The 20,398-nt window shown below is 40.0% G+C and overlaps 2 protein-coding genes across 5 annotated transcripts; one reads left to right on the top strand and one right to left on the bottom strand.

Moving 5' to 3' along the window:
- Positions 1-20: 20 nt before the first annotated feature.
- trim35-28 (tripartite motif containing 35-28) lies at positions 21-5,528 on the bottom strand. The gene is made up of 6 exons (XM_082551632.1): positions 4,735-5,528; positions 3,815-3,910; positions 2,927-3,157; positions 2,796-2,818; positions 2,458-2,576; positions 21-1,923 (listed from the first exon to the last, which is right to left on the bottom strand). Exons 1-6 carry the CDS (start codon positions 5,146-5,148, stop codon positions 1,352-1,354), a joined length of 1,455 nt encoding a protein of 484 aa, XP_082407758.1. The 5' UTR covers positions 5,149-5,528; the 3' UTR covers positions 21-1,351.
- Positions 5,529-12,364: 6,836 nt separating this feature from the next.
- LOC309717236 (C-X-C chemokine receptor type 3-like) lies at positions 12,365-20,163 on the top strand. 4 transcript variants are annotated; one of them, XM_082551654.1, is made up of 4 exons: positions 12,365-12,704; positions 15,478-15,585; positions 18,586-18,972; positions 19,079-20,163. In XM_082551654.1, exons 2-4 carry the CDS (start codon positions 15,583-15,585, stop codon positions 19,811-19,813), a joined length of 1,125 nt encoding a protein of 374 aa, XP_082407780.1. In that variant the 5' UTR covers positions 12,365-12,704; positions 15,478-15,582; the 3' UTR covers positions 19,814-20,163. The 4 variants fall into 4 exon arrangements, with proteins under 4 accessions (XP_082407780.1, XP_082407781.1, XP_082407782.1 ...); XM_082551655.1 differs by having other exon boundaries at positions 12,365-12,775; XM_082551656.1 differs by lacking the exon at positions 12,365-12,704 and adding an exon at positions 12,798-12,813.
- The last annotated feature ends 235 nt before the right edge of the window (positions 20,164-20,398 follow it).

Here is a 20,398-nt window from a genome sequence, read left to right as displayed (position 1 = left end):
TGAAAAGAACTCAACACACATTTAATTTGAAACAGTTTTTAATTGAAGACTTACACACAAGTGTTAATGTTTACACACACTGTAGTAGCATATTTTATATCACAAAGTGTTGCTAAGCATGAACTTAGTATAGTGAATGACAGCCAGCATAGCAGTCTAACTATCCCAACAATCAGCAGTTTCATTTTGCATTTTAATCCAAAACATCAGCATTACCAAAAACATTTGAAGCGCATTTAAGTGTATATTTCAAGAAATATTCCTATTACTCACAGAAATCAAATGAATCAAAGGCTAACAACAACTACAATATCATCCCCTAAAACCCAGAAGCAAGTGACTTTATAACAGTGAAGTTTCAAACTTAATCACCATCATCGCCTTTATTTCATTGAAGGGTTAAAAAAAATAAAGCTCTCAGTCCAATCCTTTGTTTTCGTCATGTGTTTTGTTTCTGTTTGGCCACATTAACTACGCTCAAAACACGAGGGTAGGGAGGTGCAGAGGGCCAGACAACTGTTGTGCAAAACAAACAGTGAAGGCAGTGAAGTAAAGGCAACTCCATGAACTCATAAACAAATCAATACAGCCTGAAATCTTCCATCAATGCAATGCAAGGTGAAAACAAAGAAAAAAGAAAGAAACAACAAAATACACCTATGAGTAGAGACGAGACAGAAAGCGTGAGTGTCTGTGTGTGGACCACAGGCTGATATTTCATCGCTCTGATATAAATAACCACATCCTTACTGTGGTTGTAAATCACAGCCTGAACGGCAGCCCGCATTAAGCTGTAATATCACCACCTATGTTGGTGGTGTCATATGTCACAGTCACTGTTAATTATTTATGAGACTATCATATCAGTAATATTAACACAGCAAGAACCTTTCGATCATGGCGATCATCTTCGATACAACATAGCGTGACATCCCAAATTCAGTTTACTTTTTCCTCCTTTGGTCGGTCACTAGCAAGGTGCCAAAAGATCAGTGGATTCGGTTTCCCTCAGCAAAGGCACTACGGCACAAAGTGTCATCCTTTGATCACTTCTTGGTTTCTGTCTTCTGCACGCCGTCAACACGTTTCATCTTGACTGTCTTTTGCAGGCTGGTTTGCATGTTTTAAAGTTTAGGCATTTCACTCTAAATTGTGTTTCTGACATTGTGTTTTATCACACGCTTCGAACATTATGTCAGTGTCATTATTTTCATCTTTATACTTAAACTGATGTTTCATCTACTGGCAGATTTAATCTTTTAAACTTTTATTTGATGTTCTCGTTGCCCCTGATCGACTGATAAAGGCTTGTCGAGTTGCTCTTGCTTTAAAAGTTTTTCATCATTGATTTTCAATCTTGCATCTTCACGTCAACCTTATCTTGGGTTGTTGACATGTGTATAGCTATTTTTCCTGGAACCAGAGCCATGGGCGAGCTATGGAGGCCGGGACCAAAAATAGGAAATATCGCACCTGAAAAATTGTGTGTAAGTGTGACCAGGTGCTTCCCTAACCCTCCATCCCAAAATGACACCTCTCCCTTTTCTATATTAAGCTTGACTCGAATCTTTTCAGGTCGCTGCTGAAGCTGCAGCTCTTCACGCTTAGTCGTCATTACATTATACACCCCTTTGCTCAGTCCTAAGGCCCACACACCGCGGTTTGTTGCAACTGTAAACTTCTTTTTACGCTGCAATGACTCTCTGCACACTCCCACTATCCACTTGGGGTTGTCACCTACAAAGACATCCCATTTGTGTTTCCCGGAGGTGTAAGCTTCAGCACCTAGGACAAAGACGCAGGGATCAAAGCGCTGTGGGTTATCGGGGACAGTCAGCCGCTCTGAGCTTTCCTTCACACTGACCAGGTCTGAACTCAAAGACAGCCAAGGCGAGGCTGTGTTCGGGTTCAACAGCACTGGATCTGCACACACAGGGTGAGAAAAGCCACAATGGGGGTCAAATTTCTTGTGAAGAGATATGCTAAATGTACTAAATGTAGGAAAGTCATGTACAATCTCCATGTACTGTTCTAGAGCTCAAGACTACAAACATCCACTATTAAGTGCTGGCAGGAAAAGACTAACTAGTATTAAAATGTACTGATTCCAAGGTTCAGTGGCATTTTTTTCTGTCTGAAATAAATAAACAGACTAGTTATTTTTGTATTCGGTCCTGAAATACTGTAGTATAGCCATCCTCAAGCTCAAGCTTAGTTTTCATGGAGGATCTGGATCACTGTCAAATGATAACAAATACATGATGAACAGCTCAGTCCATACAACACTGGTTTTCAGGCAATGACTGAAGTGCAATACTGATCTACATTCACAATTCTTATAATAAAGTTTAGCCTATCAGATGCACTCTAGTGCACGTGTGTCTTCTAAAATTTGTGTATATTTCGGGCATAAAGGCAGTTCCACTGTTCCAAAATCCCACCGTGTAACGTACTCACAATATTTCACATGAGACTGCATTTTCTTCCATACGTTGAAGCCCAGACCACCAACGTGTTTGGCCACGTTCAAAAGGGATCCGTAGGGAATGCGAGGCTCTGAACGAGACCAGTGAGCTCTAGACAAGAGACGGCAATGTGGAAAGTTAATGAGAGACAGTTGTAACTTAGCAAAAGACAGCAGAGAGCTAAATAAAAGAAAAAACTGTAATGTGACGATTGTGCAAATATTTATCAAAAACATCATTGTAATGAATTTTTTAGATGTATTTAATCTATAACAGAGATTGTTTTTGCAAAGATTATTTCTGATTACAGCGAGTTTTGCAGGGACTTACTGTCTTTTTAAATTCTGGAAATTCTGAAACAAAAAAAGTGACCGAAATCAGTTTGATTCAAGTCATGTAAAGCGCTCGTGAGACACAAAACGACATTGTGATAACAGACTTTTTTTTTTGTTTTTTTTTACCCGGAGGAGTGGTAGATCCTCATTGCCCATCTCCTTCTTAATTGTATCAATGAGCTCCTTCATAGCGACAACATCCTTTTCTGTGCTTTCAATCTGTTTCTGTATGCCAGCGATCTTCTCCCCCTCCTCATCAGACAGAGCTTTAAGACGCATCGCTTCTTCTGCGGTGAGCACGTCGTGAAGCCTCTGAAACTCTGCTTTGATCTGCTTTTCTGCTTCTTCAGCCTGATACTGTATTAAGACAGAGCAGATTTGTACTGTACATTTGTGCTGTATGCCAGAAAAATATTAACGTGAAGCAGTGAAATTAATACCCCATAACCTATGGACAGAAATATGCTTTAAAAGCGTTGCAAATATGAACGATATGATCCACAAGCGTACAATTGTGTACAGTGATTTGTGTGTAACTTTTGTTTCATGTCACAGACTGAAATGGAGACATCTGGGCTTTCTCTCTGTATTTGTCTTTTTTTAATGTATTACCTTTTTTTTTTTAATGAAAAAGTCTTTTCTTGTTCTCAATAGACAGAACCGTGCACGTGTGGTCAAATTGCTTTGTATTAGTGCGTGGATTGAAGCATGTATTTGTGAGTCCACAGAAGTTACACATGAATCACTGTACACAATTGTGTATCTTACTTTTTGCCTGTGGATAACATTGTACGTATTTGCGATGTTTCTGAGTCATATTTCTCTCTAATTTATTTAATCTGCACCGGATCAGTTTAACATAAGGGGGCAAAGTACTTTACAGATCGCCCCAGGAAGCCACGCTTTAGAAACTGAAGATGTCTGAATTCAAAATAACAGTCCTGCTGCTATTAATAACCAGCTTAATCACTATTCATGTAATAAGAACACCGTGAGACATGTCAGTCACCTTACCTTGATATAGGTCACTGCGTTTTTGAGATTGCGAGATGTTTTCTTGTACGAGTCCACTTTCTTTTCAAAAATGTGGACTCTCTCGCTCAGCTCCTTCTGCAAAAAAGCACAAAATGTTTTAGGCCAGTGACAAGGGTTACACACACAACACAAATATACACATGTTAGACAGATGACAGGATATCAAATTGTAAATGGTCTGGTACTTATAGGAGATACGTATATAGTGCCTTCTATTTAATATGAGCATTCAAAGTTCTTCCTACTATGTCTATCCATCTATCAGTATCTTGCTCAAGGATACTTCAACAGACTGTAGGATCTGGGGATTGACCCTTTCTGCTACCAGAGCCACTGCTGCCCAAAAGATTGTGCTTTAAAACAATTGTTGTAGGGGGATAGAGTTACCAGAGAGCTGTTACCAAAAAAGGGTGACAACGTTTATTGCAGGCCAAGATATTCACAAGCATTCACTGTGGTGCTTCAGGTGGTTGTACAGACTGCAATAACAATCCTGTGAACAATTTTCTGTCTTTGATGGCAAATAACGGGCATCTGATATACTTCTTGATTATCTCCTTTTACAGAAGATCCAAAATTGCCACCGTTGCTGCTGATGACATTATATCAGAGCCTACATAGCTGATAGAAAGGACATTAACGCTAACTAAAAACGCATTTGTAATTTGAATCCACATTCAGTTTTTCTTTTTTAGTCTGGCACTGGCCTTAAACCACGTTTGGTAAACTTACTGTTAACACCTTTACATAACATATTACTAAATGAGCAGCTGCAACTACAGTTTGTCAGCTTTTAAGAAATCTCAAACAAACCAGTTCCTGCTGGTGGAAACAGGATTGCATAGCACTTTTTTTCTTTCTCAAGAAGAATCTGACAAACTGGTTAGGGGAACTCTTACCTTGCACATGGGCGCCCCATCGCTCAGTGTGTACAGCCTGTGGGTGCTGTGCAGAGTGACGCATTCCACGCACACCGGCTCCTCGTCCTTCTCGCAGTACAGCTCCAGGGGTTTCAGGTGCAGGTTGCAGACTGCGTCACTGGGCTGAATGGTTTTCGGTCGTTTGTTCGTCTGTTTAAGGAAGGACTCGCAGGTGCTATTGAGCGCACGATTGGCGATGGCCTTGTCTTTCTCACACTCCTCCCTGCAGACGGGACACTTTTTGCTGTACTTAAAATTTTCCTCCAGACACTGCCGACAGAAGCTGTGGGTGCAGGGCAGCAGCATCGGGTCCCGGAATATGCCCTGGCATACAGGGCAGGTCAGCTCCTGCTGGAGAGGTAAAGGCTCATCCTCTTCCATGTTGTCAGACATGGCTTCACAGGCCCGCTTCAATTTGCTTTCGCTTTCAAAAACAGCGAAAATCGACAAATAAAGGCAGACAGACACGTATCCACCCGCCTCCGTGGGTTAGGCGAAATCAACTGGCGAAATGTTGGTTAGATTAGAACAGAAAGCAAAAAATAACGAAGATTTACTATCATTGCGTTGACAAAGTTCAACAACTTCTTCCCGCAACTCCTTTTCCGTGTTTGTGATACAGGAAGCAGATCTACTCACTGTTTTTTGAAGCACTGCCCTCTAGTGGTCCTGGAGGGAACAATAAATATCTGGTGGGGAGCAGGATGAGCTGATCCCAACAAACCCAATATAGGACAAAGAGTTTGTTTGTGGGAAAATGAGGGACACGCTTCTAGTGCTGAAAAGGATGTGAAGAAATTTATTTTTTCTGAAATTTGACATTCAAAAATTCCATAATAGAATAGAATAGAATAGAATGCCTTTATTGTCACTATACAGTTGTACAATGAGATATAGAGCATCTCCTACTCAGTCTAAACATGCTGGGGGGGGGATACAGTTCTGCAGCATTATGTACATATGGATAGTATTAACATAGGGAAAAAACCATATATATATATATATAATGTACAATATACAGGTAATATGTAAGTAATATGTAATAAATAGCGTTATGTATATACAGTTGAGTATTGCACATGGAATTGGTATAAATAGTATAAATAGTGTTTTGTATATACAGTTGAGTTGTTGCACGTAGAATTGGTATTGCACAGTGGTGGTCCATATAGAGGAAGTGGGAAGTGGGGGGCTGTGTTATCTGTGCATGTGTGAGTTCAGGGTGGTTATCGCTTTGGGGAAGAAACTGTTTTTGAGTTTGTGGGTTTTTGTGTTGATGCACCTGTAGCGCTTCCCTGAGGGAAGCAGGCTGAACATGTTGAAGCCAGGGTGGGAGCTGTCCTTGATAATGTTTGCTGCTTTGGTGAGGCAGCGGGAGGAATAAATGTCCATCAGGGAGGGGAGAGGGCAGCCGATGATCGTTTGTGCTGTCTTGACCACACTCTGAAGCCTCACTCTATCTGCTTTGGTGCAGCTGCCGTAACATACCGTGATGCAGTAGGTTAGCAGGCTCTCAATGGACGAGCGGTAGAAGGTCAGCAGCAGGTTGGAGTTCAGCTTGTACTTCCTGAGGACTCTCAGGAAGTGCAGCCGCTGTTGAGCCTTCTTGATGACCACTGAGATGTTTCCTGTCCAGGAGATGTCAGCAGAGATGAGGACACCAAGGAACCGGAAAGTGTGGACCCTCTCCACACACTCCCCGTTGATGTAGAGGGGGGCCAAGTCAGTGCTGTGTCTCCTGAAGTCAACAATGAGCTCTTTGGTTTTCTTAGTGTTCAGTGCCAGGTTGTTTTCTGAACACCATGCTGCCAGCTTCAGGACTTCCTCTCTGTACTCTGCCTTGTCTCCCTTCGAGATGAGTCCGACTACCGTGGTGTCATCAGCAAACTTGATGATGAGAGTGTTGTTGTGGGTCGAACTGCAGTCGTGGGTGTAGAGAGAACACAAGAGGGGGCTCAGCACACAGCCCTGTGGGGAGCCGGTGCTCAGTGTGCGAGTGGAGGAGAGATGAGGGCCGAGTCTTACAGTCTGGGGCCGGTTTGTGAGGAAATCCTTTATCCAGGCACATGTGAGAGGAGGGGGGCCAAGAGTGACCAGTTTGGTGATGAGGATGTCCGGGATGATCGTATTAAAGGCTGAGTTGTAGTCCACAAAGAGCATTCGGACGTAGCATTGCCGCTGCTCTACTGTAGGTGACTCAGCACAGCGTGGAGGGCTGTGGCGATGGCGTCTTCTGTGGATCTGTTTGCACGGTATGCAAACTGGTGGGGGTCGAATTCTGGGGGGAGGTAATCCTTGATGTGCTGAAGGACTAGTCTCTCAAAGCATTTCATGATTACCGGTGTGAGGGCCACAGGGCGGTAATCATTCAGGCTGGAGATGGGAGACTTCTTCGGCACTGGGATGATTGTGGCTGATTTTAGACAGGATGGGATGGCTGCCTGATCCAGTGAGAGGTTGAAGAGTCTGGTGAAGATGAGGGTGAGCTGGTGTGCGCATGCTCTTAGTACCTTGCTAGGTACTCCATCTGCACCGGCCGCCTTCCTGGGGTTCACTTTTAGGAGCACACGTCTGACATCGTGCTCCGTTACAGTGAGTGGAGCGGTGCAGGAACCAGGTGAGGATGAGGATGGGAGCAGGGCTGAAGCAGATGAGTGTTGCTGTTGTGGTGTTTCAAAGCGGGCGAAGAAGCTGTTTATTTCCTCTGCCAGCTGCCCATTCGGGTTTTCTGTTTTCGCAGTGCTGCCTCTGTGGTTGATGATGTCTTGCATTCCCTGCCACACCTCTCGTGTGTTGTTGCTGGACAGGTGGGACTCGATGTTCCTTTTGTGGTCTGAAACAGACCAGCGATTAAAGGAACATGAGGCTTCTTCTTTTCCTTCGATCATAGTTTTACTTTCATGCATTCTCCATTTTGTCCCAGTAACATTTATATGAGCTCCTTACTGTTATTTCAGTTCAGGTTTCAGAGATGGTGCCATCCATCCATCTGCTAGCACATTTCTTTCAGAGCGACAGCTTTCTCATGACACTGACAGATAGGTGTCACCACAGGGGAAAACCCTGTGCCAGGTACTGTCAGCAAGTTTCACCCACTGGATGTTTGCAATTCTTGTGGCTGTCTTTCTTTCTCTTTGTGGTTATTTTTTTTAAAAGCCTATTCCAAAGAAATCTGCACAACCTTTGAAATCTGCAGTGACAAACATTTTTCCACTTTGCTGCAGCGTGGAAACTAAATAACACTTTAGCCTGCAGGAGACCCACAGTGAAACGTTTTGGTGCTTTTGCAGGCAGATTTTAGAAAACTATCTTCCCTTACGGTGGGTGTTGATTTTCAAAAATTAAAGGTAATCAAAATGTAGAACATTTTTTCAGTATGGGGAGAGCAAAGGACAAAAATGTGTTGCGGTCCCATATAAAACAGAAGGTGTTTTCACCCCAGTGAAAGGAGAAATGAAACCTATGAACTACGGCATAGATTTATAAAAAGGCATGCCCACTATGCATTTCCCAAATGAATGACAGTTTTTGTACATTTAGGCCACTTGAGGCTGTCACAATGAATAAATATTATTTGAGATGGTTTTATTACTTTTTGTGTTTCCTTTACTTTTGCCTCATATTTTGATGTACATCATGGAGTACCAACACGTCTCCCTGGAAGCTCAGATAACACAGCAGCTGTCATTGTGCAGTAGAAATAACTTAAGGTGACTTAACCAATTCTTAAACCAGGCAAGCATAATCTATGAAGATACATAACTGCAGCACACAAGCACATTGTTTTTGTATATTTTCTCTTTATTTTTACTTGCCAGTGAAGAATCTAAAACATTTTCCTGTTTGCTGCTTAGAGTTTATAAAAGAGCTGGAGCAGGATTTTGCACTTAATCTGGTTTCCTCTGTTTATCTTAGTTTATTAAACAGTCTTTGCGTTATTTGGAACATCAATCCTTTAGTCACTGATGCAATCATACAGTAGATTTGTTTTACAAAACACTGTTCTGAGAGATGATAGCGGGGTATCCAACAGATGGCACTGCAGCACTACTGCATGACGTACTCTGAGTGGTGATTGTTAAAGAGTGGTTCCCCAAAGGTGTGCCCCTTGAAATGTGGCTTCAACCATAAATTGTCGTTGCAACTGACCATAAACCTTTCTTTCTTCAGCTGGTCCCCTTAGGGGTTGCTACATCCATGAATCTTCTCTGTGGTCTTCCTCTTTTCCTCCTGCCTGGCAGCTCCATATTTAAGATAATTTTCCCAATATATCCACTATTCCTCCTCTGCACAAGTTCAAATCATCTCAGTCTTGCTTTTCTTACTTTGTCTCCAAAATGCTTAAAAGGAGTTGTCAACTCCAGCTCTGCCTCCTTTCTGTTTTATGTGTGCCATCATCTCCAAACCATCACCAACATCTTGTAAACTTTCCCTTTAACTGCAGTTGCATTTACCATTAGTGCACATCAAAGGCCCTCACTGGTGTCGATGAGGAAAACAAAAATCTGCGAGGGTGGTGGTGGTGGTGGTGGTGGGGGACTGCTTTTGTTTTAAAGCAAAACACAAGCAGCCAACACAATCTACTAACTACAGAGTTTTTAGCTTGGCCATAGTTTCAGCCTAAATGCCTCCACTGTGGGGAGAAGTTGGCTGACATGGTGCCAAGCAAGCTGAAAAGGAAACCTAACCCATCCTTTCTGAGAGAAACTTGGCTTCTCAAAGGAAAGGCTTGAGCTGAACAAAAGCTTTCACTTTATCTGATTTTTACTACACTTCCATCATGGTGAAATGAATATTCCTGCATTATCCACTGGAAATTTGAATAAAAATAACAAGGAGAGTTTTTCCAATGAAAACATCTTTGACTTTTATTAATGTGTGTTTTCTCTCTTTGTCAGTAAATGAATTAAACTCAGCCTTTAACATCTGTTTGCGACAAAGAGACCGTTACCAGAAATGTAGAAAATTTGATGATGGAGTGATGATGATGGTGTTGCTTTAAGAAAAGTGTTTACAGTTAAGAGAAGAACTGATGACACTGTTCTTCTGTGGGTAAGATATGTTTTTTTGTTTTTGGCAGGTGTGAATAATCCAGTTTAACCTTTAGTGTGTTTTTGCCTCAAAATACTTGAAAACCACTGAGCACGGTAAAGTTACCAAACTCAGAGACACTGTGAATTCTGCAACAACAAGTAAAAGAAAACAAATAAAAGAGAAAAATTCCTTTTAGAAGGACAGTGACAGCGTGTGGAAAATGTGTGGTTTGGTTTGTATGTGTGTCTTTTGAACAATCTTGGTAACGTTTTAAAAAGGAACCAAAACAGTGAAGCTCCCAGTAGCAACAATTCAGTGCAAGTTTGGTATTTTGGACAACAAACTGTAAAGAGGCTTCAGAAAGTCCTCATTTAACCAACCAACAAACAAACATGCATTTGCTGTGAAACTAATGCTCTTTTTCTGACAACCTCAACATTAAAAAATACTTTTTACTGTTAATAAAGCTGTGAACAGATGGCAGAACCCGAATGCAGTGGAAAATTACATTATTTTACAAAAGCATAACCAAATCACTGTGTCTGGACTGGACTCCATCTAGAGTTGACCATTTGGCTAAAATGGGAAATAAAGCAAGAAGGGCCTGAGTCAGGGAGGTGATCAAGAGCCCAACGCATCGCTGTAATAGAGGTTCAGTATTTCTCTGCTTCCTCTGGCAATCAGCTACTTGGAGACCGTGGTGAGGGTTTGACTTAAATGTAAAGTGAGCGCATAAGGAAAAAATCCCCTGGACTAGCACCATCCTCGAGCCTTAGCACTGTAGTATGGCAACACTTCTCGGCAGAGGCACAGGGAGGCTGCCCAGAACTAAAGAAAAGATGAATGTAGTCCCACACAGAGGTACTCAAAGAAAACCTTTCCCACAGTGCATGTGATCTGAGAATAGGGCAATGGTTTAGCTTTCAGCATTTTAATGACCCAAAGCAAAAGATATTACTGAAGTAACCTCAGGAACTTGGTTCAGATAAGGTTTCCACCCCCCAGAGTATCTGTGAAGAGTCCAGTTCACACATTTCTGACAGGGCTCGAGAGCATGCACCACACTGAGTGGGGATAAACTGCACAAATCTACGTGTGCATTTCTGAGATATGCGAATTTAAAGGTCTTAAGTTTTTATTAAGTGAGCAATTTCATATTTTGACTTTTAATCAATTCTATAAAAAACACAAAAAATATTCTCATTGTTATTTATGGTTCATGAATTTTAGGCCATTTATGCAAGTCATTTGAGACATTTAGAAACTGTAAGACAAGTTATGCAGAAAGTGAAAGAGTCCGAGCACTTTCTGATGCAACTTCAGAAAGTGTTTTGTTTGCTGTATGTTATATTAAGCCACTGTAACCAGGGGCTACTGGGCTTAGTCATACAGACTTTATTAATACCCCAATGCATACTGTGATGGAAAATTTTACGATTCTCTTTTTCCCTGTGTAAAGCTGAACCTACTCAGTGAGAAGCTCCCTACAGTCTTATTCTTTCTCAGCGTGATCTTTCAGATATACCACATGTTGAGCTGTAAAGTATCTTTTGCACACTGACTTTATACTGTGATCATGGCAGATAGACACATAATCTAGACTTACGATACCTCTTTGTATAGCATGCATAATCCTGTCATGTATGCATGACAGGATTATGCATGCTGTGCTGTTGGCTGATCCCTTTGCAAAGTAAATTCAAACTCAAACTGACTGTTTGAGGTTTATTTCAGATTTCCATAACAAGCTTCAGCATTGACGCCTTGGTTGATTGAATGAGGAGTGTGAGATGGACAGAGACAGATCATACTGGAATAATCTATTTTTTTTAGCTTTACCTTCCATAGTTGAGACATAAAAAGGCCAAACAGTGTAGACCCTAGATGTATTCCCATTGTGTATCCAGAAATGTTGTTCTCAGAGGTCAGATATGTGAAATAAATTGTGATAATTCTTTGGGGAAAAGACAACAAACAAACAAAACCCCCGCACAAAAACTGATTGCCCGCTTTTGGTCTAGAGATTTGTCATCACAAGGCTGAGTAAATTCAGTGCTCAGGGAACAAAGAGTACTTTCTCAATGGGAAAGTAAATTGAGGACAAGGGTTTTCCGAACGTTTAAGTCTGTTGTGACTGTTTTGCCTGGTTGTAGCGAAAGACAGTTTGGATTTGAGGTGACATTGATAGAAATTAATGTGCCAGATAGATACAATTAAGCATTTGTGAGCATGGGGATAGGTCTGGTAAAGAAAATCCCACTGAAGACTGAAGAGGTGGATGCTGTTTATATGAGGGGAAAATATGGTGATGGTGCTATAAGTGTTACGTATGTTTGGGTAAAAAACTTTGGGGCTCCACAGAGAGGAACACTCAGCATGAGCTAATTTATTTGGAAGGAAAAAAATAGATCATAGAATAAAGAAGAAAAGAAACTGAAAAGACATTACATCTGTGGAAATATGAAGCAGAATACTGGAACAGAGGGAAAGGAGAAGCTCAAGAGAAAAGTCTTGACTCATCACTTGCAAAAGGTCCTAGCAAATTTCCTACATAAACATCAAGATTGTGATTGAGGCGATGATGAGATCGGGGCAGGGCATTGAGAGAGGGCATACAGGGAGGCCATAGCAGCCATGTAATGCAAGACACCATCTCGTTCACACTGAGAATACCATCAGAACCCAGCAGAAGAAGAAAAAAGGAGAAAATGGACAAAGTGCTCCACCTGATGATCCAAACCCTGTACCGATCAGTTCAAGCTACAGCCTCTTTGCCAGAACTCCAGAGGATGAGGATGATATGACCTGTTTCAAGTGCTATCAGAAGGAATGCCTCAACCGGGACAGCATTGCCACAAGAAATGACAACGAGAGACGTGCAACTATTCTGACTCATCTGATACCTGAAGTTGACGGTACCACGCCTTTGGCACATGCACATGATAGTATACCAGCCTGAGCTCACACTTGAGTAACTCCTTCACAAGTTAGTGGCAACTAAGTTCACCCTATCAGTGTGTGGGAGTAAGTTGAGAGAGAACATTTTACTTTATCACTTGATGAACTGGAGAAAATCTAACTTTTAAACAGGCAATTTTACTGTCTGTCTGTTTTTAAACAACTTTTTTAGACTGTTATCTAAAGTGTTGTTTGTCATTTTTGAAAGCCCTCAGAGTAGTTAAACCTGAAGGGTTTGAGCCTAAATCTCACAGTGTCAGTCCTGATTGGCTGGTATTAATAAAAACTCTCATAATTTGAAAAGACCAAAAGTAGTTTCCAACTTTTAGCGCTGACTGAATATGTGGTGAAATAATAGGAACTGGGAATGCACACTATATAGACAGCAAGGTTTTTAACATGAATTAAAACTAGATGTGAAATATTTAGTTTTTTCAGTCAATTAAGGAAAAAACATGAAAAATAGATTCTGAGGGGAAAAATTATAACTCCTGAAATGATTTTGTTTGTTTGGAAAACTAAAATAAACCAAAAAATAAAGAGAAAAACTTCTTACTTTTAGCACTCCCCAGTTTGGAAATATTTGATATCACATTCTGCCTCATGAGGCTTTGATGCACATGCTTATTGAGACTTTAGAAATCTGTTGTGGCCGTGAAGCAGCCACACAGCTTAATGCACCAAATCTGATCCTTATGTGCTGCTCTCAAAGCACGGCAGTGACAGATGAGAGGATTTTGGCCCTTTTGGTCAAATATAGAACAAACATCACTGCAAACACTGCAATTTTATAAAATCCTGCCAATCTGCTGCCTGCTGCTCGGGAAGAGGAAAACAGCTCAACCTGACCTTTCAGCGCCTTGTATTTCCTGCCTGGGATGCCCCAGAGCTGAGCGTGCAGCTTGCACATAGAACACCTCCTCCCACTATTCACTGTGAAAATGATACTTTGAGACATTGCAAAACTTTGTCTTCCGTGTAATCCCAAGTTCACAGACAGGTGAAGGATGCCTTCCTCAATTAGGCTGAAGCCTGACTATCAGTAAGAGCAGACAGCAAGAGTAATGTGCTGTGCTCTACCAAACACCAGGTTATGGAGGAGTTCCTCAACTTAGCTTTGTTACTCTGCTCACAATAGAGTAGTAAAGTGTGATGGACTGATTTTCCTGTGTGCACCATGGAAGAACTAAGTGATTAATGCTCAGAAGAGGCTTATCTGTCACACCAAACCAGTTTTAACTGTTTGGTCATTACAACTCTTTTTGTCTGTTGTCTAGTACTGTGTCTTAGACTGATGGTACTAAGGTTTAATGATTGTTCCCTGACAGCCAGCCCAGATGGTTCATATGATCATGGACAATCACGTAGGGTGTATGGCACTGATTTGATGGTAACTGTAATGTTGGGCGTTTTTAAGGGTGCAGCTTTAAAACCACACATTTAGCAATGAGATTCATTAATAATTCACTTCTGAATACATCATGACTGTGACAGGGTGGTGGATTTTGCACGCTTCCATCTGCAAAATAAACTGTACATATTTGTTGTGACATCAGCACTGTTGTTGAGCTCTGTTTTACTTAACTACAGCTGAAAGGGTGAATATATCTTTTGAGACTGAATGTCACACAGGAAATCCACAGAGGTGCTGTGAGTTCCTTCTGTTTACAAGTTGAACCTGCACAAGTGACATTTTTTTGTTGTTGTTGCTGTTTGTTTTGCCATCACTCAGGGATTTAAAATCAAGTACTGTTTTAATAGTTTATTCTGGGTGCATTATATAATGGTAGCAGTTTCGCAAAAACAAAACAAAGTAGCATTCACACCTATGACGAATTATATCCGAGGAAGTCTTTTCATCGTTAAATGTAAGTTGTATAGAGTGCGAGTGTGTACCTAAGCCTGTCCCCTTACCAATGAAGTGTCGAAACAAGCACGCTATCAAATAGATTTCCCAATATGAACTATGTCTTTCCTTCCCGACCCTTCTGTCAATCATAGATAGTCATGCATTACAACGGAAACCTTTTTCAGCAAGTGGCACAGGTTAGTGGCACACTAACCTACAATGTGGTCAAATTAACCGCCTAAGCAAAAGGAAGAGGTGGTTCAAGTTGAAGCCATTCTGCAAATGTTCAAACAGTTGCTAAAGAAAAATCTTGCCAAGAGGCTTATTCATCTTCTGTGAATCTTATCTTACATCCAATCACACCATCAACATCACACGAAGCCGATGGTATTACATCAGTGAGCAGATGTGATTGAACCTGTAAACTGGAACTGTGATTCCTATGTGCTATAGGAAATGATTCACTACTGCTAAAACTTAGCAATGCAAAAACGATTTTAGGAATTAAAACTGCCAGTTTTCTTCTCTCAGTTCCTCAAACTGCCCAAAACAACATCTCAATGGTTTCACTGTAGCTTAAAAAAAACAAACCTCAGTTTAGAAGCACAGATTTTATGGTGAACAAACAAGTTTTAATTAGTTTCTTAGAGACAAAAAAGTAGTATTCGTGTGTTTATATTATATATTTTTGTTTGTATCAGAATGTTGTCATGTTATGTTAGATTTGAATGACTTGTGTTTAAATCCCACTGTTTCCAGCGTGCTGCATCCCACTGCAGAATGAACCAAACAGCCAGACATGCATGCTGCTTTGTAAAATGTATAATCTGGGTCACAACAGAACTGTTTTCTAGCTGTGCTTTTCTCTCTTTCTCTGACAGGTACCTACATTTCCATTTGCCTCTAAGATGAATTGCATAAGAGCTGCACAACCAGCCGAGGAAAGGTGTGAAAAACAACAGGAACACGATCTGAAGCTTTTGTAAATGGTAAGGGGAAACAGACATTTGAAACCAAGTTCTGTCACAGGTGTCATCTTTGCATGTTTGGTGGCTGCGTACAAAGCATGAGCAATACAGTGAAAAAAAAAAGGTGTGAGAAATATCTTGAGGTTTTGGGGGAAGGTAACTAAATCTTTGAAATGCTGATCTTGAAAATGATATAAAGTGAGATTTAACACTGATATGAGTGTCATAAAACGCTATCTTTTTTTTTGGTTTGTTAAGACATGCCAGGAGCTTATCTATCAACATGTAGCTGTTCATTCATAATTTCAGTTTGTTTTTTTCATTCATTTTGACGAGACTGTGTAGTCCAGGAGCTTTATATGAATGGTGTGAATTGCTGCTGTGTCTCTGGGCATACATTCTGCACCAATATTCTTCACTACTACTGTTCTAATAAAACCAGAGTGTGATTTGTTTGTGTAAACAGACATGTAAGACAAAAAGATGCACAGCATGACTACACTATTATTTCACTGCACGTTCAGTCAGTTTTATGTTCTCTGCATAGAGTCTGCTTTTGAAAAATATGATAGTAACATAAATTAGACCTATAAAAGGGTGCTGTAGGGCAGTGGTTAGCACTGTCACCTCACTGCACGGAGGTTTCTGGTTTGAACATCAGTGGTCTCCAAAGGCATTTCTATGTGTGCATATCTTCCGTTGCCACTTTAGAGAACTTTTTCTTTTCTAAATTAGAAATAAGTGTGAATGTGTCGCCCTGACATGAGTAACAAGAAGAGTGCATTTACAACAATATTTGTGTTGTAATTTCTTGCTGTGAAAACTGTTTTAAAATTTGGATTTCATGTATGTTGTTTATTTTATATGCATTTCTTGTCCTTATTGCAGTTTTTCTTGATTGCTTGAGCACATTTTAGAATTGTTTTTAAGTTTTCAGGCCTGAAGCAAACAAATGCAACAAAACACTGGTGCACAATTCAGTTAAAGCAATACAGAAACGTATATTTGATCAACTTTTATGACACTGTCTTTCAATTTTGTGGCAAAACTAAATGGATGTATGCAAAGTCCATTACTTGTGTGCTATGACATTGTCATCTAATCTAAATTTGCAGTTTATAAATTTAACATATTCCAGAGAGCGTTTTACAGCTTTCAACTGATGTGTGAGGACATGTGCACATGCATGAATAATACATAACAAGTTAAACACTGCAAAATATACAAATAAGACAATCAGACACTACTCACTGAAATAAATCTGGTCAAACTGCATGATGATGGTTGATCTTTGGTGGTGACAGAGAGCTTAAGCTCATGTCTACCCCCCCCCCCCCCCCCCCCCAAAAAAGCTTAAAAAAAAGAACCCCATCAACATTTGTGATCAGTGGCCAGAAACAATGTGCCCGAGCTTGTCCAGGATCAGAGCATATTTGCATGTAATATATGTCAAATACATATGACAAATTCAGCTCTCAACACAATGCATTTCTTTTAAATCGTGTGTTTCTCTTAAATGGCAACAAATTCTGAAACACAACTTCCAAACCAAATGAAACTGATGAGTGTTTTCATTTTTAGTCTCTGATTTCACAGAAACGTTCACGGAAAGTGCGACTACGTTACTCACACAGTGACCCCGAAAGTGTTTTTACGTATTCATATCTCCACATTGGTGTAAAGGCCCTTTACTACTACTTTAACATAAACAGAAGGGCGACAAGGAGAAAGAAAATTTTACAATTTTTTTGAGAATTTATAAATATGTTAAGTTGTTTCTATTGTAGGCTTGTTTCAGACATCTGAAACACATAGTTTAACATTTTAAGTTTGTTAATTGTTTTTTTTTAAATTAAAGGATAAAACTTTATTCTTAGTGTCTCGGAAAAAAGAGGAAATAAAAAATAAAACTTTTTAAAAGTAAGACGTTTCTTAAAACTGTCTTAGCAATTATTTCATTAAATTTCTGTAAATCATCAGACTTCTTATTTACAGCTTATGAGAGTTTTCATACTGTCATAACGTACCCTGTGAGGTGGAGGAGGGTTTTTTTTTTGGTTTGTGTGCCTGAGCCTTTGTCTTATGTCAGCTTCCTTTGTAGTAGCTTTAGATGCTTTTATCGGGACTGCTAGAGGTAGAGCTCTTTTTCGCAGGGCAGATTTATGTGATCTACAATATCAGAGACTCCTAGTTTGGTATGTTTTTTATTTTATGCTGTTTTCAATCAGGCTATACTAGTTAAATTTCATGCATTTGTCATTCCTTGTTGTAAAATTTCAGTTGTGCTTACATAAGAGTACACACATTACATTGAACATTTAAACTGCACTCTCCCCTCTCTGCACAAATGCATGCAGTTAAGTATGTAATTAAGAAATAATTAAAATCGGTTTGTATTGAAAACAATGGAAACGATGAATTCTGCATAAAAATTCAATTTGCGTATGATTGAATTTTGATGTTTGCATTGCTTTCATTGTGCTCATTTGTTTTTCTGTTTGTACGCACACCTTTAGCTCACAGTGACAGACCACAGCATATTAAACTCTGATGTGGTGTGAAGTGTTATAGTTTGCTATTATATTTTTGTCACTGAGTAAGTTTCCAGGTTTTGTAAAGATGAGATGTGATAGAGCTCTTTTGAATCCTTTACTTTTATGTTTATTGATATAATAAATTCTATTTATTAAAAAAAAATATCACAAAACTTGTATATATGTATGTATGTTCATGTGGTGTTACTCTGTCCTTACAGTTATGACATTATTTACAAAACACGGTGTTTTTTACCTGCTTATAATGTGATCATCAAGAATATCTAAATGACCAAACTAAATGCTAGATAGATAGATAGATAGATAGATAGATAGATAGATAGATAGATAGATAGATAGATAGATAGATAGATAGATAGATAGATAGATAGATAGATAGATAGATAGATGATAGATAGCACCACCATGTGGTAGAAAACATTTGTGCTGAAACCAAATTAACGGCCTTTTCTCTGTCTGTCCACAGATGATGGAAGATGAAAAGATTACAGTGACAGGGGAGGACCTTGACTGGTCTGATTTCTATGAAAACTATAACTATTCAGACTCGAATGGCTCTTATGAAGGGGGTGATATTTGCGACCTGACTGAGAATGTGAATTTTGAAGCTGTGTTCATACCAGTTCTGTACTCTGTGGTGTTTGTTGTTGGTCTACTTGGGAACGGATTGCTGTTGGGAATACTGGCTCGGAGTAGGAAGACCTGGAGCGTAACAGATACCTTCATCCTCCATCTGGGAGTGGCAGATATCCTGATGCTGGTGACGCTGCCCATCTGGGCAGTACAGTATGCCCAAAGTGATGGATGGACTTTTGGTACTCCCCTGTGCAAGATCGCTGGAAGTGTTTTTACAGTAAGTATTGTGCTGAAGTAAAGATGCAGTGAAAAAATCTGTACTTTCAATTAATTTAGCAGAGGTTTCAAAATATGTCTTGCTCATCTCTCATTGATTTCTTTAGATTAACTTCTACAGTGGGATCCTTCTCCTGGCCTGCATCAGTCTGGACCGCTACCTGTCCATCGTCCATGCTACACAGATGTACTCAAGGAAGAAGCCTTGGGTTGTTCAGGCCAGCTGCCTGATGGTGTGGTGCTTTTCCCTGCTTCTCTCTATCATTGACTGGATCTTTTTAGAAGATGTGTTTGATGATAGACGAGGCAGAAGAGAGTGTGTTCCCAATTATTACAAATTTGGTGAGGAGGCTGTATATAATTGGAGGTTGGCATCACGCATGATTTATCTCATAGTGGGCTTTGTACTTCCTTCTGGTGTCATGATTTTCTGCTACTCCCGCATCCTGGATCAGCTGAGGTATGGAGCCCAGAGCCTTCAAAAGCAGAGAGCTTTTAAAGTTATTGTGGCTGTGGTGGTGGTTTTCTTTATCTGCTGGACCCCGTACAACTTCACACTCTTAGTGGAAACTATTCATTTTGATAACAAAACAGAAACTTGTTCAGGCACAACATCTCTGGAGAAAATTAAGACAGTGACCACCTGTGTGGGTTTCATCCACTGCTGCCTCAATCCCATCCTGTATGCTTTTGTGGGTGTGAAGTTCCGCCGTCAGCTCATGAGCATCCTCAGGTCTCTGGGCTGCAAAGTGGCAAGTGCAAAAATCCAGTCTTTTGTCAGCAACAGGAGAAGCTCCATGTGGTCCGAGTCTGCTGAAACTTCCCACTCGCTTGCTATCTGAGAAAGACAAAAACAACAAATCTGACTGACCTAAACAAACATGGAGACAAATACATGAACATCAGCGCATACAACTTGTGTTTGTATATTTTTTGTGTTACATTACCTGAAATCAGCACTGGTTGTTTGCTACAGTTCTTAGTGCACCAGTAGTTGAATGTGACAGGACAGAAATAACTCACACCTGCATTTGTTGGCAGTGTATGAGATTTCCTTTCTCTGTTTTCTGGGCAGTATTGTAATAGAAATAAGTTATGACAGCACGAGAATTATTAATGTAAAGAGCTACTATTTTATCTTAAAATGTTTTAAACATGTATTTTATGCTACATTTATTTTGCATATTGATTTATATTGTAAAATGTTCAAATGTACAATAAATCTTTATTATCATAATAAAGTCTGTTTTTAAGATTATACCTACAGGACCAACAGACCTATTAAAGGAATCTTTGATGCTTATTCATTGAAATAAATACTTATTCTTACAGCTTTGGAAGGAGTTTTGGGAACATATATCAAAATTACAAGACAGTTCATCAGACAGTGTGTACAGTCCTTTGATGAGGTGTACTGGTCTCCAAGT

Source organism: Aulonocara stuartgranti (assembly GCF_965226115.1).
Source record: "Aulonocara stuartgranti genome assembly, chromosome: 11".
NCBI lineage: Eukaryota > Metazoa > Chordata > Actinopteri > Cichliformes > Cichlidae > Aulonocara > Aulonocara stuartgranti.
Note: the sequence above shows the minus strand (reverse complement) of the source record. Positions and strands in the feature narration are given on the sequence as shown.